Source organism: Triturus cristatus, chromosome 6 (genome assembly GCF_964204655.1).
Source record: "Triturus cristatus chromosome 6, aTriCri1.1, whole genome shotgun sequence".
Classification (NCBI taxonomy): domain Eukaryota; kingdom Metazoa; phylum Chordata; class Amphibia; order Caudata; family Salamandridae; genus Triturus; species Triturus cristatus.
The window spans coordinates 1,120,606,740-1,120,631,905 of NC_140589.1; the positions used below are offsets into that span (position 1 = coordinate 1,120,606,740).

General features: G+C 45.1%; 1 protein-coding gene across 12 annotated transcripts in view; it reads right to left on the minus strand.

The window, feature by feature from the left end:
- Positions 1-25,166, minus strand: part of DPY30 (dpy-30 histone methyltransferase complex regulatory subunit) — a 215,811-nt gene that overhangs the window by 138,097 nt on the left and 52,548 nt on the right. For 7 of the 12 annotated variants that reach the window (XM_085612011.1, XM_085612003.1, XM_085612000.1 and 4 more), the window contains exons 2-3: positions 21,649-21,720; positions 21,506-21,553 (exon numbers count right to left, since the gene is read on the minus strand). In XM_085612011.1, coding sequence (XP_085468137.1) covers positions 21,506-21,553; positions 21,649-21,687 — 87 coding nt within the window. In that variant the 5' untranslated portion in view covers positions 21,688-21,720. The remainder of the gene's footprint in view (positions 1-21,505; positions 21,554-21,648; positions 21,721-25,166) is intronic. The other 5 variants (XM_085612012.1, XM_085612007.1, XM_085612001.1 and 2 more) reach the window with 1 other exon arrangement.

Below are 25,166 nucleotides of genomic sequence, written 5' to 3' on the forward strand. Positions count from 1 at the left end.
TGGGGGCAGTGGTCCTTATGGTATACCAAGGAACTAGCTCAAAGGTTAGTCAGGCGCCTTTTGATGGCACGGGGTCCGGGCTCGAAACATGTCAGGCCTGTACATTCTGTTTCCCTAGGTGGTATATGTATATTTTAAACACATTGTTTTTTGTTACGATCTACACTTTTCGGACACGCTGTCGGTGCTCATTTAGCTTCCCTGGGCGCTCCCGCGCAACCACAATATTTTAGGCGTCAGCGGATCGCGTTGTTGGTCGGTACCGTCGTGTTATCTCCGTGAGGGCTGAGTTTCCTACTGTGTGTTTATTTCAGCAGGTACTGTTATTCGGTTTTTGCGCGACGTTCGCTTCGCAGTGGCCATTTGGCCATTTATGTAGGTCATTTTAGATAGAGTAACATTGAAACCCAAATCAGAATAATCCTCTGTGGGAGATTTTCTCGTTTTCTTCTTTGGAACCGCGGCCGACAAAATAGGTCGGCAGAGAATAGCCTATCGTCTGGCTGTGTTACGAGACCTTCTACCTTTCGGTGTTCCAATGTCGAGACAGGCCCACGATGTTACAGGTACAGTATCTACTCCGAGAAGTTTCATTATACTTAATGTCAGATTTACATCTGGTCCAGGCCTGTTCACATTATGTTTCCAACTGATGCAATTTACGTGTGTTTTCCAGGCCTCAAGGTCTACAAGGGAGTTTACTTGGTGTTACTCCTGAGGTTGTGATATAATTGTTGTGCTATAACTGTGGATTACATTATAGACCCTCTACATATGTCCACGGCTATTATAGCCGGTGGTGGATGGCAGTTATGCCGGGATACGATATCCATGACCAAATGTTTGAGACAGTCTGTTTGTGGGACCTTATCTTTCAATAGTGTTTGGCGGATTCCTATAGTACAGGATATTTCAAGATATACTGATTGATTTCACACTCTATATTTAACCTGTTTATTATCCAACTGGTGGGTGTTATGACTGTACTATTTAAACTGTTTATTATTCAACCGGTGGGTGTTATGAATGTAGTTGAGTTGGACAAGCGTTAAACTAGCATAATCCGAAGCCTCCGGTCCTGTAATAGAATCAAAAATTAGCTAGCATTCGCGCCAAGAATTTTCAATTCTATTAAGGACACGGAGGCGAGGATTATCCCACCCGGTTTATTACGATATTGGTAATAATTACCCACCCGCATGTATTTGATATTCTGTGTAAGCAGAAGTTACGGGTTTTCCCTGTCTCATTCCTTTCAGGTTCTGGGAAAAGAAGACGGAGCAGGTGTACTGCTGGTGTAGAGGACGTGCAATTCCAGTTTGGATATGGTTCTGCCACGTTGGAGGATGATTATTGGACTCCTATTCCTATTTTGGACTAAAGTATTAATGTTATGGATTATTAAGTTCGAGCAAAGAAAGAGGAGGAGAAACGGGACACTGTGGCTCTTATGGGGCTATACAGGATGTGATGTATGGACGAGCATCATGGGAAATGTAGTTTTTGTTTGCATACAAAACGTTGTTCATTGGCTGCTGTGAGTAGCAAATATAAGAAAGAGAAGCATAATCCTCGCCTCCGTGTCCTTAATAGAATTGAAAATTCTTGGCGCGAATGCTAGCTAATTTTTGATTCCCCGTCTCCAACCTCGAGCATGCGCTGCTCTCGCCATGCGAGGGCCTCTTGGAATCAATACGGATTCCGAAGGGGACTTGAAGCCCCGCCCCTTCTTTCTATTGGCTTGCATCATAGCTTATGCTAAACGCAGCCTTTCTATTGTGAAGGAGGCTTTTTAATCCCTCCTTGTTGCCTCTCTGTCAGCTTTTAGCCCCGCCCACTGGGACTGGATGTTTTACTTGCGGAGTTACACGTTCCTCGTTGTATACTCGGTGAGCATTATTTTCTTTCAGCTGCTCAGCAGCCCCATCGGTGGCCGGCTGCGGTGCGTGTTTGCAGCTGATTTATTTATTTTTTATCTTGCGCCACCTGCAGCCAAAACAAAGCAGGCTGCCTTCAATAACTTCGGCCCTCTGCCGGCAACGGATCAATACATCCGTGCTTCATCACAGGAAGGCTTGCGTTTCTTTATTTCCTGCACTGTGCCCGCAGTTAAAACACAACAGGCTGGCTAAAATGGTTTCTGCCCTCTGCTGGCAACAGATCAAGCACTTTCAATTTTAATTTACAGCTGCACTTCATCACAGCATAGCAGTGCTTGGGGAGGGCACGCGCCTTTCTTTTTTTCCTGCACTACGTCCGCATCAATAACAGAGCAGGCTGCTGTTATGATCAGCTGCCTAAAATGACTTCGATCTGCTGCCAACAATGGATCAAGTGCTTTCACTTTTAATTGTCAGCCACCCCTTCATCACAGTATGCCGGATGCTTCAGGAGGCTTCGCACCTTTCTGTTTTTTCTGCATGGCGCCTGCAGCTAAACTAGAGCAGGCTGCCTACAATGGCTTCCGCGACTGCCAGCAATGGAACAAGCGCTTTCACTTGACAGCTGCTTGGGGAGGTTGCATACACCCGCAGCAAAAACAGAGCAGGCTGCCTAAAATGGCTTCTGCCCACTTCTGACAACGATCAAGCGCTTTAATTTTTAATTTCAGGACCCTCGTAGCAAGTGAACTGGCACCACTCCAATCACATTTAGTGCAGACACTTTATTTTACAGCCAAGAGGTCTGGCCGGAGCTACGCAGAACAGGGAAGATTCTTAGATGAGTGCCCTTGCTGCTCTTGTTGACTTTCACAGTCCTGTGCCCCAGTTTCAATTTAAACAGCTACAATAGGTACTTTAAAAAGTTGGATTAAAATAATGAAAACCCACATCTTTTACTTGTTTTAAACGATGCTTTACAGATATTGTCACAGTTAACAGATCAACATTCGTGTTTACCAATGCTTGTTTTTATTTTGTTAACCGAGCACACAGCCCATAACTGCTCCGTCACAATTTGGCTTCATAAGAGTGTAATAAAGGTGCGTGCGGGCAGATGTGACACTTAGCTGAAGGTGTTGCTGACGATAGGAAGAGAAAGCAAGGGACCTTTTGGGGAGTGGCAAAAACAGATTTCGGACACAAAATATGCCTTAATTAGGTCAAACACTGTTATACATACTGCGGGATTTTTGGTTACAGGTGAACTTGAAGTCAACGTGTGTAAGGAACAAGTGCTGCATTGTAGGGTGCACTACAAAAAAACCGCGATTCAGTGGCTGCTGTAAAACACAATCAACACATCAACTGTGGTTTCGTCGTTGCTTTTTGTGATTCAGTGAGCATGGCTGTTTAAAGTGGAGAGAGGACTGAACACCTTGATACTTGCACATAAAGCGCTCGCGTACACACAGCCTCCTGTGCCGCACAAAAGAAATGGTAATGTGCTGGACAACCTGAAGTGGTTTTTGCAGTTGTAAAGGGCTTAGCGTGGTTTATGTGGCTTCACGTAATGTTATACAGAATACATGCTCAATGTGTAGAAAAGCATTAAAATAATTGTTGCTGATTTACATTTAAACTACATTTGTCTTTGATTGGCAGTTGTAGTCATTTTAATCAGCTTATGTGAAATGCGCCCCTCTCCCTCTTTCTATAACCACACTTCTTTCTTTGTTAGTCTTTTTTCTCCCTAAAACCTACTCCTGCTGGTGTTACCGTATGATTTGTTAGGCACCATCTCTTATAGTGTTGCATTTTAAAACCTTGTGTATCAAAGGAACACATGAAAACCAAATGCACAAAAGAAACATTGTAATTTAGGTTTCCTCTCTTAGACAACTGTAATGTAAGTTCATAAATGTAATTAATTCTGTAAAATGCACACAGCAGTTTTACAAACAATTTTTGGATAATTACCTAATCATTTATTCGAATACCTCCAAATAGCAAACACCAGTTTTATTATTTACATCAGTCCTGCTTACCTGGAAGATAATAGTCCATTAACTGTCTTCCATATATAAACAAGCATTAAAAATGCAATAGGTCTCGCCTTTCATTAAGTTAAAGCCATTTGCTTTGCTATACAATACCATTAGCAAAGCAAATGGCTTTAACTTAATCAAAGGCGAGACCTATTGCATTTTCAATGCTTGTTTTACTCTGCTGTTACATGAAAGACGTTAATGCATTGTTTAAAATGTGAGTGCTGTGGAAACGACTGAGCAGCAGGTTCAGGTTGTATTGGTTCTTTATCAGAGGTCAGATGGGTGGGTTTTAGGTTTGCAATTGCATACCAGGATTTCATATTCCTCCATCACAAATTGGAACGTGTGTAGTATTACAAGTTTGTACATGTCTCCTTCAAAATGAGTGCCATTCCCAGAGTATCAATTCACAATTAGCCTCCACTGCATAATGCTTTTTGCGGAGGAATTGACATTTCAGCTGGACGTAAAACAGTCGCTCCTCGAAAGGAGATATTTTTGTTTGTTTAGGTCAATCAATGCTCACATAAAACATATACAAAATATAAAGCCAGATTTAAAAAACAAAACAAAAAACAGAGAAGAGATTTATTGCTCCGTTGCCGTAATTGACAAAGCAACAAACTGTCATTACATACTTAAGAACAACGCAAAAAGAAATTCTAAACGGTATAGTTTTTAAGGAGGGGATGTTGAGGGAGACAAACCTGATGGGCATGTGAACCAGGTTCAACAAATTATTGGTGGCAGCCCAGCTCCACGTCATGTGGCTCACTGGATGTGCCCACATATGTGCCCAGGTAAAAGATCCAACGACCAGAGAGATCCTACTCATTCACTAATTTTGTGCAGCACCAAACCAGCCTCCGAACCTGAAAAACAGCACAACAAGTCCTAACAAGCATTTGGAGTCTCGCCTTTGGGACCTTATATTTAATTAGCTATGCAGCACATTAGCCTGGGCGCTGAAACGTCTACTGTTCTTTAACATGGAGGGAAAGTAAGCACCAACTGCGTGACATGCCAGGGCCTTCAGCGGTCATATCACTGAAAATACAAGATCTGAAAAAAATATTATGGTCTACGGGTGCTTGTGGACGACAATTCCTATAGACTGGAATCTAGAGGATGCTAAAGTGATTCTGGTATTTTACTGACCTCTGCTGGTCGTTTTCTATCATGAAAGTTAAATAGGGGCAGTTGCCAGGAAAAAAAAAGAAAAAATAATCTCTCAGCAGAAAGCAATTCTGGTATTTTACTTAGCTCTGCTGGTCGTTTTCCTAAGGAGAGTGGTCATCTCGTGTCCGATCAGATATCTCCAAGATGACACAAGATAGACAGTGGGAGCTGGGGAAACTTATACCAGAGTTGTAATCGTTAGGCGCCACAGCCCAAATGAGATTACTGGCCCGGTTAAAAGTCATGTGGAACAAAAGGATACATAGTTTTAGGGACCCAAAGAAGGGTGGTAAGTTATGTGAGCAGATAAAGGCTCCAAAGGGCATCAAACATACCCTTTTTTGGGTGAGGGTTCCCTGGGGTAGGTCGGAGTCACTTGATGAGATAGTTATTTAAGGAATTTACTCGGTTGGGTGCAGTTGGGTAAAAAACGAAAAACAAAATTCAGTCCCCATTTATAAGATTCCAGCGTAGGGGCCAGAGGTACGAGGGACACAAGTCAAGTCGGCGATGCCTTATGAAAGAATTATGCCAAGATGCCAGAATCTAGAGATCACATCCCTTTAAAAAATGTAACTTGGAATGTTAATGGGCTCAGTTGCTAGTAGATGAAAAAGGATTTTACAATATTTGAGACAGGCTGAGTCCGATATAATGATTTTGCAAGAGACCCATTTATCGCTTGATGAATGGAAGGCCATCCTGTGTAAACAGATGTGGACTGCAGAGTCAGTCCACACTAATCAATCATGTGGCCCTAAGGGAGTGGCCATAGTTATACAACATTCTGCCAAAGCCTTCTTAGGGGGGTGTAAAGTAGATGACGGGGACAGTGGGTCACAGCCAATATTAAAATACAAAATGTATGGTATGCGTTGGCAGGGTTCTACGGGCCAAATATTGATGATGATACGCCCTTGAAATCTTTATATTAGCAGTTGTTGGAGGTTAATACCCCAATTATTCTAGGAGGCAATTTAAATGTACTATTGAACCCTAAGCTCGATAAATCTACTAAAGGGGAGAGCTCTGGTTCTCCAAAAAGAAGACAGTTCATCGAAATAATGATGGAAGATCTAGGTCTAATAGATATATGGAGGGTTAAATCTAGGAGGTTTAGCAGCAGTCAAAACTATACCTTCCATAATAAAAGGCACGGGCATGCCTCTAGAATAGATTTCTCCTTGGTGGATACCAGGTTGGCCAATAGAGTGAAAAAGGTGGAACATGTCCCGGAGCACCTCTCAGATCACTCAGCAGTTGTGCAAGATCAGCAACTAGAAAGTGGGTCTGCCAATAATAGGTGGACTTTTGATAGATTTCCATTATTGGATCGAACAGTAATTACTCAGTTGAAGAGAGATTCCCTGGACTTCTTTGAAGGCAACGACTCCTCAGCACCAATTTATGTGATCTGGGATACCTATAAGGCCGTTATCAGGGGTTGAATAATTAGCATTGCAGCAAAAAAATATAAGGAGCCTATATGTAGGACAAAAGTCTTGGAAAACAACATTTCAAGGGCTATAAGCGAGAGAAGCTTGCTACTAAAATACCAGGGCCAGGCTGAAATTGACAATGAAGTTCGGTTAGAAAAACAAACCTTAGCAGATCATTTAGATGGCATTCTAAGGGACGGTACTCCCAAAGAGTTTTACATTTCCCTCCTTGAGGTAATTGTGCCCGTCTTGGCCAGGTTGACGGACAGTATATTCTCCGAGGAGATGTCAAGCCCAAAGTCATGGGACAAAGCGGCCATTAGTTTATTAAGGACTCCAAGAAGTGAGAGTTCTACAGATTAATCTCTTTTCTGAATTGTGATTATAAAATACATGCGAAAGTTCTTACAAAGAGGTTGGAGTCAGTGATTGGTCCCTTGGTTCAGGCTGACCTGAAGGGTTTTATTAAAGGCCATCAGCTCCATGACCTAACACACAAGTTGATCAACTTAGCCTCAGCAAACAACATGGCCCTTTCTGTTTTCACATTTGATGCCGCAAAAGCCTTTGATAGAGTCAGCTGGCTTTTTCTCTCTCTAACAATGCATCAACTTGGTTTAGGACATGAGATTTGTTTACGCTATTGGTGCCATATACAAGTCGCCTTTTGCTAAGATCTTGGTTAATAGGTCCCTCACCAAATGAATTAATATAGAGCGTGGGACCAGACAGGGGTGCCCCCATTCCTTTTTGGTTTATACATGGAACCCCAAGCATGTAAAATTAGTGCCGACCAAAGTATTCTGCTATTTGAATGGAATGGATGGGTGAAAAGTGTGGCACTCTGTGCTGATGATCGGATGGCTTTTACAAGGGATTGTTCTCACTCTGCTTCTGTGCTAGAATAACTTTTATCTGATTTTGGAGAGGTCGCTGGTTATCAAATAATGCACTGAAAACCGAGATCATTTCCTGGAAACCCAATTTAATAATCCCTTGATCAAGCAAGATATTACATATGTTTGGATACGGATAACCTACGACCTTACTAATTTGGCCCAGGTAAGCCTTGATAAAAATAGGAAAGAGGTTAAGGCTCTGCTAAGGTTGTGGAGGGGCTCCCACTTTCAATTATAGTACGCTCTAACCTGGTGAAAATGTCTAGCCTCCCAAAATTCACGTTTATCTTCAATGCGATCGTGCTGATGTTTAATTCTAAATCGTTAAAGCTCTGGAAGGAGAGGATAGTTATATTTGGTCCTGCAAAGGAGTGAGGATCGACTGGAATAAATTACTAAGGCCGAAATCAGAAGGTGCGATTTTCGCTTTTACTGTTGGGCCTTTCAGTTAAAAAGTATCAGATCTCTTTTAGGCAAATCAGCCTATTTCTCCCCCTGTCTTCTAGCCATGACAAAAACCCTGCCTTTTGGCGGCAACGGTTTCCTCTTTAAATTTGGTCAACCAATTTTTTTAAAGAAAGTTAAACTAAAGACATTGAGAGTGACTAGTGAGCTTTGGTACCAGATCAGAAGAATTTGGAAGATCCCATACTACAGCTCTGATGCACCGATTTGGAACACTCCAGGGACCCCAAACTGAGTACAGGATAAACTGGCTATCCCTCTGTTGGAAGTGTCAATAAATAAATGGGGGCAACTATTATGGGACAATAAATTGGTCTCTTGGGAGTTTTTAGATAGTATTACGAACCAAAAAGTTCCTAGGTTCAAGTTCTATCAACTATCAAGCTGGGCAAGTGGTCTAGGTAAAGACGGGGAAGGTAATGAAGATTGCAAAAACAAACTCCTGGGGCCTCTCCATCAGCGCAAATAGGTCTCTATGTGGTACTGGACACTGGTAAAGGGGGATTCATCTTCAGTGCCTTTGGAGGAGTGACCTGCCATCGACAGATACTACACACCTACGGCAACTATAGATTCTCACTTTATGGTCAGTTGTTAAAGCTGCTCCACTCAGAAGGTATCATCTGTTTATAGTCCACAGAGCATTCTGGACACCCAAAAGGTTACCAAAACTGCGAGGTGAAGGAACCAAATCTTGCCTAACGTGTGCTGCGACGAATGCGGATGATATACATATGTTCTGGCGGTGTCCTCAGATCCAGGTCTTCTGGGATGATGTTGGAAAGGCTGTTTCTGAAATTTTTGGAAAAGAGATCGAGCAAAGTCTCGCTTTAGTTATTTCTGGGGTCCAGCCAGAAGGTCACAAATTAAACTGACGAAACAGCTTGAACAATTATTTGTTTTAATCTTACTGGCAAGAAGAGAGATCAGCCTGAAATGAGTTTCTCCTGTGCCTCCAGCACCCCTGGACTGGGTTAACTCCATTGAAAGAGTTAGGTTTGATTGCAGAAAAAGAGAGCTCTATTTTGGGATGCTTTGGAGGAGTGGGACGAAAACACTTTAGCTATTACCAATCTAAGATCCAATGATTATGTAATAAGTGATACCATCACAGGCTGGAGGTAATCTCAGGCCGCAACTCACCCTCCTGCTCGTCTGGTTTTCTTGTGGCTGGATTTAGGGGGGCCATTGAGAAGGCTGGAAAATCTCAAACTGATGGGCCATACGCCTGTCAAGACCACTTCCGAGCCCATACCTCGCAAAGATAAATTACGTATTGGTAAATGAGGGAAAAAACAAACAACCGACAAACTGTTGTGCATTTCTAAGGCCTTTAGAAGGGTGACCCTTACACTATCGAGTTCGCAGAGCGATAAGGAATCTGAGGATAGATACAACCATTACCAGATAATGCGTTAGCAAAGTTAAGTTCATCTGATAGGAGACTTCTAGCAGCAGATTTCTTTCCTTAGAATATGTACCCAAGCAATACCTACCCAAAGGTGGGCCAGGGAAACAGATTTTAGAGCAAAATGTCCTGCAGGACCAAAAGGGAAACAACAACCCTCTTTTTGAGTCCAGGTGGTAGAGCAAAGGTACTCATGGTGATGTTTTGGCCTACATGAAAAGGTGTCACTACTTTTGAGAGCAAGTAGGCATTTGTTCGAAGAACCAGCTAGGTTTGGTAGAGGTTGGCATAAGGAGGGTGCGCAGAAAGAGCCAGCAGTTTGCTGACCCTCCTGGTCGATGCTATGGCCACTAGAAAAGCCGTCATGATGGTTGGCAAACTTAGTGGGCAGTTGCGCAGCGCCCCGGAGACATTAAATAAGGTCAAGCCCAGGTTTAAATCCCACTGGGGCATGATGAATGGTCTGTGAGGAAACGTGTTGGAGACCTTTGAAGAACCTAGTCAGAAGGGGTGACTTGAATAAAAAGGGTTGGTCGACCAACCGCAAAAATGTCGAAATGGCCGATAGGTAACCCTTAACTGTGTCTGGAGCAGAGCACTGCTAGGCCAGAGACAAAACAAAATGCAAGACTTGAGAGGGTCGATGTTCTTGGATGCGCACCATGCCACCAATTTGTTGCAACAGCAGGCATACACAGTCTTGTTTGAGGGACTGCTAGTATATCCTCACAGACTTTGGGAGGAAGCTCAAAAGCAGTCAACTGTTGCCACTCATTCGCCACGGATGAAGGCAAAGGGCGAGCAGGTTCGGATGCAGAACCTTCCCTTGTTGCTGCGACAGAAGATCTTCTCGAAGAACAGCCTGACTGGACAAATGCACAATAGCTCAGGATACCAGAATCTCTGTGCCCAATCCGGAGCCACAAGAAGGACTTTGGCCTGGTCGTTGTTGATCTTCTTCATAACGCTGGGCAGGAGTGGTATTGTCGGAAAGGTGTACAGGAGGCAGAGTTCCACTAAAGACGAAAAAGCGTCTCAGAGCAAGAGCCGCTTGGAAACTTTGGTGTACAGAACTGCTAACATTGCACGTTCGGCGGTGGCGAGCAGATCTAACAAGGATCTCCCCACTCTAGAAAAAGACCTTGCACCACCTTTAGATGGAATCATTTTGATCCACTAGGCATCGATGTCAGAGTTCCTCTCCTCAGGCATTTAGAGAGCCTGCCAGGTGTTTAACCACCAGGGAAATGCCCTGACATTTCAGCTATGTCCAGAGACACAGGGCCACTTGACAAGGGGCCCACGACCCCATGCTACCCCGTTTGTTGCAATACCACATGGTGTTGGGTGGTCTGAGAACCCCTGCAACAGCAGTCCCCTTAAGGAGGGAAGAACGACTTTCAATGGCAATTGGATTGCCAAAAGCTCCAACAGGTTGATGTGAGCCCAGACTCAGCTGGAGACCAGAGTCCTCTAAGTTCCACCTCTCCCAAACGGCCGCCCCAGCCCAGGTGTGGCGCATCTGTCACTATGGTCAGCTCTGGTTGGGTAAGGGAGAGGGTTCCGCTACTGACCCTATCGCGATTTGTCAGCCACCACTGAGATGTTCAACATGTTGGAGATTTCTATGATGTTGTGCCTACTGGAACTTCAGGTCCCCCTGCACAGCCCCCACATGCCAAGCACATGTGTCATTAGCAGGATGTAGGCTGAAACAACCGCCATCACCTTGGTGAACACCTGAGGGACATTGTTAAGGCCAAGGGGAGCATGGCAAATTGAAAGTGCTCCTGGCCCACTGTGAACCACAGGTAGGACGGACGACGATGTGGAAAATACGCATCCTGCAAGTCCAACGCCACCATCTAGTCTCCAGGGCAGACAAGAACTGAGCTAGGTGAGCACCTTGAAGTTCTCCCTTTTCAGAAAGAAGTGTAGATGGTGATTGTGAGAAGTTGGCCTGGCATATGCTGTCCACTAGTTATAGGGGACACCTTGCACCAGTCCAATTCGACCCTTAAGTTGATAGGTTAAAAGACAACCTTTAAAGAAAGCTATCCTAGTGGTAGCTGTGGAGAGCAGCCTTCAGGCTAAGTCTTGAAGGAGTGTTAAGCTTATTGTTTTACCATGGATAACCTCTTGAATGACCAAATGAAAGAGTAGTCCACACAGGTATATATTCAAAATATATGTATTTATTCTAAGAACAAATCCCACTAGTCTCTTGTGAGGCTGGAGGTAAAGATACAATTCAATAAAGCATTTAAACAACAATAAAGAGAACTGGAATCACAGGGCCCCAGGGGGGGACCAAACCATATATTACAAAAGTGGTATAAGAACCATGACAGTTCTGCAGACAGTGCCTAGGGCACTTAGGGTCGCTGGCCCCTTACGAAACCACCCAAGGTAGTGAGGAAGGGGACCCACGGGAGACGGGTGCAGTGTTTAAACTAGTCGGGATCTCTATTAAACCCTATGTGAAATGTCGCGGTTGGAAATTACAAGAATCTGGACACTTCTAGCAGGAGTTCAAGTTCAGGAGCTTAGACTTAAGCTTTTGGAGGGCCCACACCAACGACAGTACCGAGGTAGCACTGTTACCTGCCCCAGGGAAGCCGGGTGCATAGGTCGTTTTCGATGTCGGGTTGCGATCTCGTTTTCAATGGAAAAAGGTGAAGAACTGCTGCTGGCGTGAAGAGTCGTCGATGTAGTGCAGATTGAAGATGTAGATCTTGAAGGAAAGAACCTGAAAGCAGAGGGGACAGAGTCTGGGCCACTAGCCAGTGACCAGGGAGCTCAGGAGAAAGAGCCCTTCAATGTCGGGTGCTTCCAGGTTGAAGACGGGTAGCTTGGATCAGCAGCCACGGGGTCCAGGAGGCTTCAATGAAGGCCAGCTTCTGGAGGGCGACTGTCCCACGAAGGGTGAAGGCCGCTGCGGTGTTAGTGTCCGGATTGGATCCACTAAGTCTTGGAAACCGCAACCCACGCAAGGATCACGAAACAGCTATGGTGCAGACCCACGAGGTCTGAGCGAGGTCTCCAGCGAGGAGACGGTAGAGCAGGCCTGGAGCAACCAGGGGAGCCCTTTAAGGTAAAGATTGACCTCCGCTAGGGCCCACCAGTCGAGAGACAAGGGACCGCGGGAGGCGGCAATTTGGAGTGCGTAAAGATGAGCCCACGGGTCGCCGGAGCGGGCTGGAGCGTCGTCCTTTGGCACAAGTAATGCTGAGAGGTTTGCTCAATGATGGGCCAAAGCACAACTTCCCCACTGGTCGGGGTCGGGTGCTGTGCAAGAGGTGGCCGGTGTCCTGGGGTATTGGGGATCTCGGCAACCGCCACGGTGCTGAGCTTTGCTGTGCACACTCACTGGCCTCTGGGATGCTTGGAAACCCACCTCAGGGTAGGCAGAAGTCTTCGATGTCCGTAGGAGCAGCGGAGTTCCAACCGGGTCACTTGCAGTGTTTCAGGTGCCTGCCAAGCAGGGGGGTAACTCCTTTACCCCAAGGGAGATTTCTTCATTCAGCTGTGCGGCAGCTCGAAAGTTCAAGTCTTTGAAGTCCAAGATTAATCTGAGGCTCTGGGGACCCTGCACCCCCCTTTATCCAGGGATTTGGGGAGTGTCTGAATCAGAGCCCACCAATGGGAGTTCAGGCGGGAAAGGGTGGCTACACCCTCTCCCCTTTGTGTGTTTCCCGCCAGGGCAGGGGACAGGATGCCCCTGAACCGGTCTGAGCCTGTGTATGCAGAAGTAGGCACTGGAGAAGCCTACGTGCAAGTTTGAAAGACATCCTAAGGTGCACCCACCCAGTTCCAATCCACATAGTCTGTCTGGGGAGGTGGGAACAAGATCCCTATTGTCCAGCTGCCGTGGCTGGAGTTTTGCCCAGCAACAGGCAGCCAGAGTCGTGTGGGTGGCGGGTCGCATCCATTTTGTACTACGAGATCTCTTTTAAATTGGTGTCTAAAATCTGCCGCTTTTACCATATCACCCCTCTAGCAGGGGGGAATCATGCCCTCACTCCCATGGCAGGATCGGGTGCATGATTCCACTATGTTTGACACCAAACATGACATGGTTCTGTGCAGCCACTCTCAAGTTATCACGCTATCGCGATTACTTATAATGCAGTTAAGAGTATATGGTATGGCTGCACTACAAACAACCTCGCAATAGTTTTAACGAAGGTTGCAGAGGGGCCCTACTCAGGTAGGGATTCCCCCTCACACACATATCTCAGCACCCTGCCTTGTAGGATTAGCAAGGCCTGCCTTAGGGGTGACCTATGAGGATATATGTGTTGTAATTTAGTGGGATACAGGATACCTATATCCCTGTAAGGGGTGCAAGCACCACCTTACCCAGACTACAGTAGTGGTCTGGTGGTGTCAGTGTGTATGGCTGTCCCAGGGGTGGCACAATAAGTGCTGCAGCCCCTGGTAGGCCTCTGAGGGTCCTATGCCCTGGGTACCTAGGGTACAATCTACAATGGGCTCATAGGGTGTCCTCAGTATCAAATAGTTATGTACCTAGGGTACTCACATCAGTTTAGAGAGGAAGCAGATAGGCTGGGGTACTGGATAGCAGGATCCCAGCCAGACTAGTTAAAAACCATTCAAACACCAGGAAAAAAGTGGGGGCAACCATATAGTCAGATTCCACCTTCCTACAGTGATGGTCTAAGATAAGCCTCTGTCCTTCCTGGACACAAGAAAATAGCAGGAATATCACCCACAAACTACTTTTGATGCAGGCACCCTCTCAATGGCTCCCTTGGTTAAGAGAGCCAACACTTCCTGACGGTGCAAGAAGAGATGGTCCTCCGTCAGCTGTCTGTAAGTGGAGGGGTGTCCAGAAAGGGAATAGAGTGGCCCCTTTGGACTATCTGTAAAACCCACTTGTCGGATGTTATCGACTGCTACTAGTGCAGGTGACTGCGTATCCTGCCTCCTACTGGATGCCAATGTTGGTATGAGTGCAAACGAAAGGGGTTTGGAGATGGCAGAAGCAGGGGTGTGGTCTACCGGGCAGACCTCTGGTAAGTACCCCATGTGGTCTGAGGAAACTGCATCCTTGGCCAGGATTAGACTGGGAAGTCTATTGGCCATGGTGGCTGGGAGAGAATGAACACGTTTGCAAGCCCCTTTCGTAGCCATGAAAGGGGTGGAAGGCGGACTGAGGATGGCGTGGGACCATGTATAGGCGCAAGGACCTGGCTGTAGCTCTGTTGTCTTTAAAGAGCTCCAGCACAGAGTCAGTCTGCTCACTAAAAAGGTGTGAGCCATCAAAGGTCATTACCATGAGCGAGGCTTGGACACCCCCCCACAAAGACTGTGGTTCTCATCGAGGTGCGGCACCTTCGGGCGACCAACGATTAAATCGCTCTGCCGAGAAAAGTCTGTATTGTTCACATCTGATGATGAACTTTGTTGCATCTCGCCAGTCAGCAATAGCTTGGGAGATTATGGCTCAGGCCTTCTCAAAAACAATGGGCAGCACTCGCGCAACCAAATTACACGTTGTATAGATGTATCGTCAGGAGGAGGCACGCAGTGTTCACTGACAGCGGTGCTATGCTGGCGGAAGAGAACTACCTCTTCCCAAAGGTGTAAGTTTCTTAGATCCCCTATATGGTGGAATGGTAGGAAACATGCCAGGGTTGACTCGAGACGTGGAGGCTTGGACCACCAAGCTTGATGGGGTGCTAGGTGAGGAAACTGGGCCCCCCCCCCGCAGCAGGTGATGGAGGTAGGCAATTGTCCTCTGCAAGGGTGCCCATGTGCATGGTCTGGACGAGGACCAAGGAAGGTCACCTGTAAGGCCTTCAATAAATGGCAGTAAGGGCTCGGAGGAGCAACTCTCTGCTCAAGCACCTCTGTAAAGACGTTTGTCGTGATTGCCACTGAGAGTGCCATAGGGTTCTAGATCTCAGCCACTCACTGCACCACCACTGCAAATGAGGCACCATCCTAGTTAGCCACGATAGGGGGAGAGACCAAGCCAGTGTCTGGTGAGGTGTCCAAATCACTGGCATCCGTCAGTTCCTCATACCAGTTGTGCTCTGTGCCAACTAGGGCATACTGGTATCCATAAGGGTCATCAGATCCTTCCCTTAGTCTCCCTTTCAAGGCCGGAGCTAGACTGTGCCTGCCCAGCTCAGTGTCGGAGTAGGGTATATGACGATGTGGATGGTGCTACCTTGAAGCATTGGCAGTGCAGAGAGCGTCGATACTGGAGCAGGCGCTGAGGAAGGTCGGAGTCTCACAGGCAGTGCTGCTCTGGATCTAGGACTAGATCCAATGGTCCTGACTGGCACAGATGGTAAACCCACAAGTGGGAATCCAGTTGAGTCCCTTCCTGAACCTGTGGGGCCTGAAGGCATTTCAGAGGTATCAGGCCGCCCAAATATGAGGAGCATGGCTTCATAACTTTTACTTGGGCAGGGCTCACTCTCAGAAAGCCAGGGAGGTGAGTAGCATACCCTGGCAAGGGCTCTGCAGAGGAGCGAGGCCTAGAGTGCCGACACTCCTGCACCTCGTCCGAGGACTTGGACGGGCACAGTGAACTCGAACACCTCTTAGACTACTTGTTTCTCTGGGACTTACCTGATGACTTGGGTCAAAACAACCGTAGGGTGTGGCTCCGCAAGCGGTCCCAAATCTTCTGAGTGACTGGGATCGTGAGCATCGCTGGGATCGTCGGGCGGCTAGGAGCTGGAGAAAACTGTCCCTTTGCGCCTTCGGATACATGGCGCAGCAGTCCTTGCAGATCTTAGAGCCGTGGTCCTGCTTCAAGTGCCAAAGATAAACAAAGTGAGGGTCTGTCGCAGACATCTGCCTGTGGCAGGCAACACATGGCGTGAAACCCAATGGTTTCTTGAGGGACATCCATAGTGCACTAGGTGAAGAAATTCTCAAACAAAGTGTCGAGAAAAAGCCAATGAAAAACTGACTGAAGGGTGGCTCTTCATGGATCTGCGCTGACTGGGGCAGGAAGAAAATAACTGATGTCAGCGCACTGGGGCGGAGCCTATGTAGACTTTGCGCATGTCACTTCTGTAGACAACGCCATGATGAACAATGCCATCTACCGGATTGCAGGGATGCTGCTCAAAAATCGCAAGATCCAGTCTGTCGCCTGGAGAATATTCTATACTAAGGAATCCGGGGCTACAAGTCTCTAACAGGTATAGCCAATTTCCACAAATCACAAGCAAGAATGCTGTACTATGCTGGACCCGGAGTGGATAAAGAAACTGGGTCTGGCTACTTCTCAACTTTTTTTGGCTTGTAAAGGAGGAAGGGTACTTGGCCCACATCACACAGTCTTACATTAAGGCTAGGATCTTCTGGAGCAAAGCCTTGGAAGAAGCCGATTATTTCATTGGCTGCATTTTGCCTACGTTTCCTATTTTCGTATTGTTTTCATTCTCTGCAGTGTTCCATATATTCATCATGTGGCCAGCAAAACTGGCAGTTTTGTAGATACTTGGTAGCCAGGAATTCTTTTTTTGAAATAATGGAAATCTAATAACTCCCATTCTGTTTAGGACCGGAACAAAAACGTACTGTTTTTGTATAGATATCAATATATAGTGTACACTAAATGTATTATGACCTATTGGCTTTGTCAATAGATTTTACAGATGCTTTACAGACTCCCCGAAGTTGCGAAACCTAGCTAATGAAAGAAAAAAAAAAGCCTAGGATACCGCCGCTTGCATCATTTTGTAGTCCTGCGTACCACGCAGGTGAGAGCTTACAAAATGTAGCGCACACCTTTTTTTTACAGATCCAAATTGAACCAGTGAACATAAGATTTTTTTGAGAGAGAGAGAGAGAGAGAGGAGGGAGGGAGAGAGAGAGAGAAGTTGAGCACATGGTAGAAGAAAAAACAAAATGCAAGGGAGAGTAACAGAGAAGGGGGTTGGTGAGAAGGGGCACGGGTGAGGAGGCGGCACGGGAGAAGCGCACAGGTGAGAAAGCAACACTGGGGGAGAAGCACACAAGGGCAAGCCCCTCACGGAAAGGGGCATGGAAAAGCACACTTGGGCAAGAGAGAGCAACATGGAGCATGGACGCGGAAGAGAAGCACACAAGGAAGACAACTGGAAAACACATGCACTCTCAAGGAGTGCTTAGGACAAAAGAAAAAAAGTAGTTCCCTCACAGTGAGCAGTGTAAGGACACAGGTGAATTGGGTAGGTGGCCAATGGAAGAACAAGAAAATTGAAAAACCTGCAGCGGAGGGACTGGCAAGATGGACAAGGCAAGCCATTAACTAGGAAGCAGGCAAATGAAAGTGACAGTAAAGCCAACCAATAGCAAGCAATGCGTGGGCTGAAAGCACCTCTGTTTTTGGTAAGTCCACAACATGTCTTTCACAACTAGACAGAGAGCGGTCAACAATAATTTTCGTCATTTATATTTTCATTCACTAACAAAACTGAGTTTAGTGGGAGTAAAAGTTGACTAATATGTTAACAGTGTCCTCACCATAAAAACTAGAAAGTCATGAAAATCACAAGTTAAAATATTGCCTTCTCTTAACGTCCTGACCCCCCCATACTAAGTGAACCCTAACCCACTTTTATTACTTACAAAAACGTGAATGAGATGCCTTTCAGATACCAATTTATTAGGATTATAAGTATATAAGGTTGTATAATGGCATCACTATGCTGTTGCAGCGACTGAAGAGCACAAGCACATAGTAGCTTTGTGGGCCAAAGTGGAATAAGTGATGTGCAACATGTCAATCAACCTATTCGCATACAGGGTGAGGGATGGGTGGCAGCTGATTTAGTCCTCCGTGGTTCATAGAATGTTGCAGAAGTAGATCAGATGGCACCTGCTTTTGACCAACAGGGTGCAGGAGCACTTGCCAGCTCCCCTATGTTGCAGCTGATCCTCTGCTCGTGGCAAACAAGGTTGCAGACAGAAGGGAAGCAGATCAGATCACCACTGCACCTACAACCAACAAAAGTACAGGAGTGGTTTGAGCTGCCCTACTTCTCCACAGCCAATATGACAATGTGGCCCATGGAGTAGTGGGACAGCTATTAGCTACCCGGTTCTTTTACAACACCCCTTTACCATTGGTCAAGATGACTGGGAGAGTGGCGTTATTGAGACCCCCTCCCCACACAATGCAAGTAGAGTGTGGGGTATTTCCATTGCATTTTGACAAGCACAAGGATTTTCTTTTGTAAAGTCTTGCCATTGGGCAAAATGATTTTGGGGAGGAGAGCAGCATTTTCTCATCCTCGGCCCTTGTCTTCGGGGTTGTTTAGTTGCCTCTCAAGCACTGCAAAAGGCGTGAGGGCTTTGTATAGGCCCCCATGTGCTGGCCAAGCAAGGGGGTTGGAGGCTTAAGACATTTTTTATTTCACCCTGGCCTGTAAAACAGGCAGGACTTAGGTATTCATAAGTGCCTGGCACTTCGGAATAGTGAAACATCGGCTCTTCCATAATGCAGCTTCTTTTCGTCTTGGTTTAATTTTTTTCCTTTCAATGTTTGGAAAGATTGGGTAAAAAACTTGTGTCTACTGCACATGGCGGAGCATTCTGGATGTGCACTGTGTTCCTACAGTCCATGATCAATAAGATAGTTAATTATAGGATACATATTTTAACACGGCTGAACAGATTTCCACCAAACTAAGAAGAGGCATTGAGTCATGGAAAGGCCACTGTGCGAAACAACCTTGTAAAACCTTTGTTCAACTGTTTTAGAATTAAGTGTTGAGGCTCCTATAGGACATCCTATTTTATTGGGGAGGGAAAAAAAACCACAATACTGAACATCTGTATTAAAAATGAAAGATTTTCCTTCTAGTAATCCAGGATTGGTTTAATGGGGGCTGGGCAGACCCAGTATATCAGCTCGAGTTGAGGGAATTGGGCCTCCCCAAAATTCAATCCATGATGTACGGGGGAACCATTCCGTCTCAGTTGCCTGACGCGACGAGTTCTGTGTTGCTGGCCTGGCGGGCGGCCCTACGCCACACTCACTGGACACGGAGGCTGACCCAATGCATACCCCTCTGGCAGGGAACCTGGCACTGCGAGGTTAGTAGGTTGCCGGGGTTTAACTCGTGGGACCTTATCGGAGTCTCGCAGCTTGGGGATGTCTGGGCCAATGGCCATCTGCATTCATTTCGGGAACTCCAGACCCGCTACTCCCTTCACCCATCCCAATTCTATAAATATCTGCAGCTGCGGCACACCCTCCGCACGCATCTTCCTGAGGAGACCAGGCTTCTGGAGTACAGCCCTCCCGAGACGCAAACCATGTTGGTTGACTTGGGCAGAGGGGGCATCTCCCGCATTTATCGCACTCTCATCAATAATACTCCCACTTCGTTGGACAGGTTGCGGGACCAATGGGTGGAGTGGGTGGTCCCTCTTGACAAAGCTGATAGTCTTTGGGGCCATAAGGGCCTCACGCCAATCACAGCATCCGCCAAGCTTAGGCTGATCCAGCTTTACTATCTGCATGCCGCCTTCCTCACGCCCTCGCGCCTCCATCGCGCGGGCCTGCGCTCAAATGCGTCCTGTGCTAGGTGTGACTACGCTCCAGCTGATTTTTTCCACATGGTCTGGTCGTGCCCTCGCCTGGCGCGATTCTGGGGATCCATTGAGGAGGAGCTCAAGTAGGTATTGGGTTGGACGGTTCCCCATGACTCGCGTCATTCCTTACTGGGGATCACAGACGGGCTGGAAGGGACCAGGAACGAAAAGATCTTCCTTAACACAGCCATGATTGTAGCCAAACGTGATATTGCGGCGGCGTGGAAATGCCCGGAACCACCCGACCCGGGGAGATGGCGTGGTGGGGGGGATGGGGGGTGGACTGGTGCGCGACCCAAGAATAAACCCTATATATCGCAAGAGGATGTCCCAGGAAATACCGTAGGGTGTGGGGGAAATGGTTGGGTAACATGGAATGACTGCCACACTTTGTCTACACTTCTGTGCTGGTGTACGCCCGACTGGGCAGGGAATTGTGGGATGTCATGCTCCTGTAAATGTTCATGAGTTCCTGTGCTCCGTGCTCTTTTTTCTTTGTTTTGTACGTAATCTTGCTCAAAACAATAAAAACTTGTTTATCAAAAAAAAAATGAAAGATGTCATTTAATTTTAGTTTAATTTTATGCTTTTGCTTGAAGCCATATTGATGGATGACAAATTATTGTTTTTGCAGACGGTTTGTGCTATCTATAAATGTATTAAGTGCATGACTACACCAACAGGGCTTCCCCAGCGCTAAGAGACAGGTGAAAGGAAGTATAAATAAACAGCAAGATCTTCAGCCGTCTGCAAAACTCCAGAAGGAGGCGCATTGCCGTAGCTTCAAAGGCATGGAGTTCCAAAGAGTGGGCCAAAGTAAGCAGAAAAGCCTGCTGCCTAGCCTAAGCCATTGTGCACATGGACTCAGGGTGAAATGAGAACTGCTGGAACGAAGGGTGCGAATAGGTACATAAGGTTTCACCAGTGAGCTCAGATAGTTGAGGACACATCCACGCTGAGCTTTATCCATTTAGTAGAGCATTCTAAACTGAATACGCTTGGCAATCGGCAGCCAATGTAGTGCCTGTAAGTGAGCAGCAGGAAAATGGCCGTAACTTCTGCCATTACCGGCTTCATTCGGCACATCCTTTGTATGTGATCAAGAACCCTAGAGAGTTTTTGGGGTAGAAACATTGCTAAATGTATTTAGATGGACTACTTTTGCTGAAAATAAACTGTTTACTTCAAAATGAACAAAACATAACATGTAGTTCATAAACTAATGATGGAGACATTTCTGGGGGAAAAAGCTAAAACATTTGCTTTCATTAACTTGTTAATTCGAAGATGACCTGTTGGGAAAATATTAGGACAGAGACATTGCTTGTGGGGTACCGTGAACTATCAGACGTTCTGATCCGCTGGGCTGATTTATGGAGGATGCATGTTTTTTGAGACAGACAACTACTATTGTGAGAATTAATGTGCAGCTACTGAAGTGGAGACAAAGAAAACAGAAATGAGGGTAAGAGATGCTCAATGAGATGATGAGTTGATAGGAATGGGATAAGACAGGTTAATGGTAAGTAATTTAGGAAAGATCTTTGCTACTGCACTCAGATCGGGGGTCTAATAGAATAGCTAGGGCTCAAAATAACTAACAGTTTGGTACCTCAACATTTTCTGTAAGACCATATTCAGTATGAGGATTTTCTGCAACCTGTAAAATAAAACACTTGTCAGCAAAAACAAATTATGGATGCTTCACTGCTGCACTAAGAGTGCTGCATCAGTTTTTAAGGTCGCAATCAGTACCTGTGTCTGTCCTTCCAAGTTCTGTTCTGACTCCATCATGAGAGCGTCACCTAATGAAGAATCCTGAGGTCCCTGGGCGAGCAGAAAGAGACAAGGTCAGCTTCAATTTGAACTCTCAACAAAATATAGTGCAGGTGTCAATATAAATCTATTGGATGATGATTTGTGGAAATATTAAATGTTCTGTGCAGGTTATTAAATTAGGTATCGCATTTTGCTTCATTCATTCATGGGCTTAGCTGCAATGGAGTGTACATACAGGACTGCATCTAGCAACCACCACAGTTCATCCTTAGCCTAACACTGGAAGCAAATGTTGCACTTTCTACTCGTAATCCTATAGACTCTTTGTTCTAAACTCACAAAAATGTAATACCAAAAGGAGGGCTTCTTTTCGGATTTTGGTTAATAGGTTGGCCAAACGCAAAGACGCACCTAAACCCAGACAGCACCCCAAATGTTTCCAAGATACAGTGAGCACATTTTCGTTCTCTACACCTATGCCAAAATGTGTAGGTTGAATGGTGATGTTAGGGTGTTGCATTGGGTATGTTCATTAAGCATTGTTCATGACGTTCACCCCTGTACGTCATGAACAATTTCATGGTTTTAGAATGTTACGGGATTCCACTAGAATCCGTTATGTGTTACGTAAGGGTTTTATGGGTTTGGTCTTCCTGAGAGCAACGCCGTGTTTGTGGTGTTGGCTTGTGGGCACATTTTAATTCAACGTACAATAAATAAATCGTACTGAAGAACAATTTCTGCCTCATGGATTCTTTCTTCGCAACAATTTGGCGATGACTGAGGAACTTGAACCATTCTTTGGGCCTACCAAGTCTAATCTATGGAATGAGTACGCAAGGACATTAAACAAGGCAAGTGCTCCTGCGCACTACTATAAATTTAAAAGAAAAGTCTGGATTTTTAAAGTTAATTGGTAAAGCACATTTGTTGGAAAAGTTACCGTTGGACAAGTACTCGATCGTTGAGTTCGAGCGCGCGTTGCCTCACAAACAGCTACGTCATCTAGCGCATGCACGTTGGCGCTAGAGCGTTCAGCTTCACGAGAAGCAGGAAGATTAATTTGTGAAGTATTCTTCATGGCAATGGAGGAGCGGTGGCCGTAATCATAGGAATGTATGCTTGTAATTAAAGCAGCATTACAAAGAAAGAAAAGGAGGCAGATAAAACCCTGTACGAATTATTTACAGACAAAGTGGCATTAAAAAGAAAAGCAAAAGATAACTTTCAGCCTCATTCTATTATACATAAATTTAAAAAAATAGTTTTTCACAAAATTTATAGAAACAAAATAGGAGGAGATATTAAGTACAAGGTGGCAAGTTCAAGCACATTTCAACATCAAAGCCTTTTTCTATAAGTACAAGGAAAACCTACTATTAAATGGAAAAACTGGCATAGAGGATTTGAAAAATATTTTGTGGCAATTGATGTAAAGAAGTTTGATCCAGAAAGAAAAACAGCTTTAATGTATGGCCTTTTAGGTGTTGTAGGACAGGAAATTTCGACCATTTACCAGAATATAAGGTAGAGCCTAGGCAGTTTGTGCCATTAGATGAATATGAAGAAGCTGTGAAAAGGCTGGAAAAGCATTTTACAGAAGCACCCAGTGTAATGGTGGAAAGGCATGCATTTTACATGAGAAAATAACAGGAAAACAGTGGATGAGTACATAGCAAGCTTAAGCATTTTAGCATCGTCATGTGAATTTGGAGACATGATGGATGTAGATCTAAGAGATCAATTTGCTTAACATTGGTACTAAAAAAAGTGTAGGAAAGGATTCTTGCATGTAGAAATCCAACTTAGAATGAGGTTTTGGACATTGCCAAAGGGATTGAGAGATCTCTGGTTTCTAGCAAGGCTTTGTCTAAGGAGTGCATTTCAAGTCAATCTAATGTTTGTGCAGTAGATGAGAGAAAGGGAGAATCGAACAATACGAATGTTTCTGCGAATAGGTGTGCTAAACCAAGATGTGGATCCAAGACTCACCTTGGAAATTTTGCAGGATGTTCAGAGCAAGGAAAAGAATTTGTAAAATGACAAAAGTATGGACACTTTGGGTCAGTCTGCAGGAATGGAAAAATGTACAGCAAAGGGAAAGTTAATACTGTAGAAGGTTTAGATGAAGAGATTTGCTCTAATATTGTGATCACAATTGACAGCTAGCAAGGAAGGTTTAGAGAACCTCTAGGTGTTGTGCATATTGGAGACATTGAATTAAACATCATGGCTGACTCAGGCTCACCCATTTCTATTCTGGCAGGCAAAACCTTCTATAAGTTATGGAAAAATGTCAAACTCATTTACACTCATGTAAACCCAAATGCATTTGGGGAGTTTGAGATTTAAATGACGGTCTATTTTAACGATATACTTGAATTTAAGGGTCATAGCATTAAGACAAGATCTATGTAGCAGTTCGATGTAAAGACATAGTTGGAGGCAAGACCTTGGAAGACTTGGTATTTTGCTCAAACCTGGCGCACAACAACCAATAGAATTGGGAGATTTACCGGTGCTAAGTACAGAAGAAGGGGTGAATAAAACTAATGTGGAGGTCATCTTGGAGAAAGATTCAAAATAATTTGCGCAACATATTGGTTGTGTAAAAGTTTTTGAGCATCATATCAAATTAAAGGACAATGCCATTCCAGTGGTACAACAAGTAAGACAGGTTCCATTATCAGTAAGACAGGATGTCAAAGAGCTGTTAGCGAAGCAATGTGAAGATAGAATAATTGAACCAACAGAGTCCTCTGAATGGGTTTCGGACATTGCAATTGTTAAAAAAAGAATGGCGAAATCAGGCTATGTGCCGATTTAAAAACACTGACCAAGAACATTTTGGTGAATAGTCACCCTTTATCAAGAATTCAGGAGATGCTCAATTCCATTAGTGGTTTCTAATTGTTCTCCATCATCGATTTGAAATCCACCTACCATCAGGTAAAATTGACTGAGAATTCAAGGGATTTGACTACCTTTGTTACACTTTTTGGTGCCTACCGCTACTTAAGGTTACCTTTTGGACTGGCGTCAGCCGCTAGAGTTTTTTTCTGCGGATAATGGATATTTTGTTTGATGTTATGCAGGGAGTTCAAAGTTTTCAGGAAGAGATCATGATCCATGCTAAAACTGGGGATGAGCATAATGTACTGTTGGACACGGTTTTAAGTATTCTTGAAGGGAAGGGTATGACCGAGTAAATCCAAATGCAAATTTCTTAAAACAGAAGTGGAATATTTAGGGCACAGTGTATCTGCTGCAGGTACAAAAATTAAAGATGACCTAGTGAAGACGATCAGAGAAGCACCTGTACCAAAAACAAAAGATGAAGTAAGATCTTTTTAGGCATGAGCAAATATTATGCTCGGTTCATACATGAATATGCCTTTATTGTGGAGCCACTTAGAAGATTATAAAAAAAAAAGTAGAGTACATGTGGGGAGAAGAGCAAGATTTGGCATTTGATGAGGTTAAAAAGCAATTTT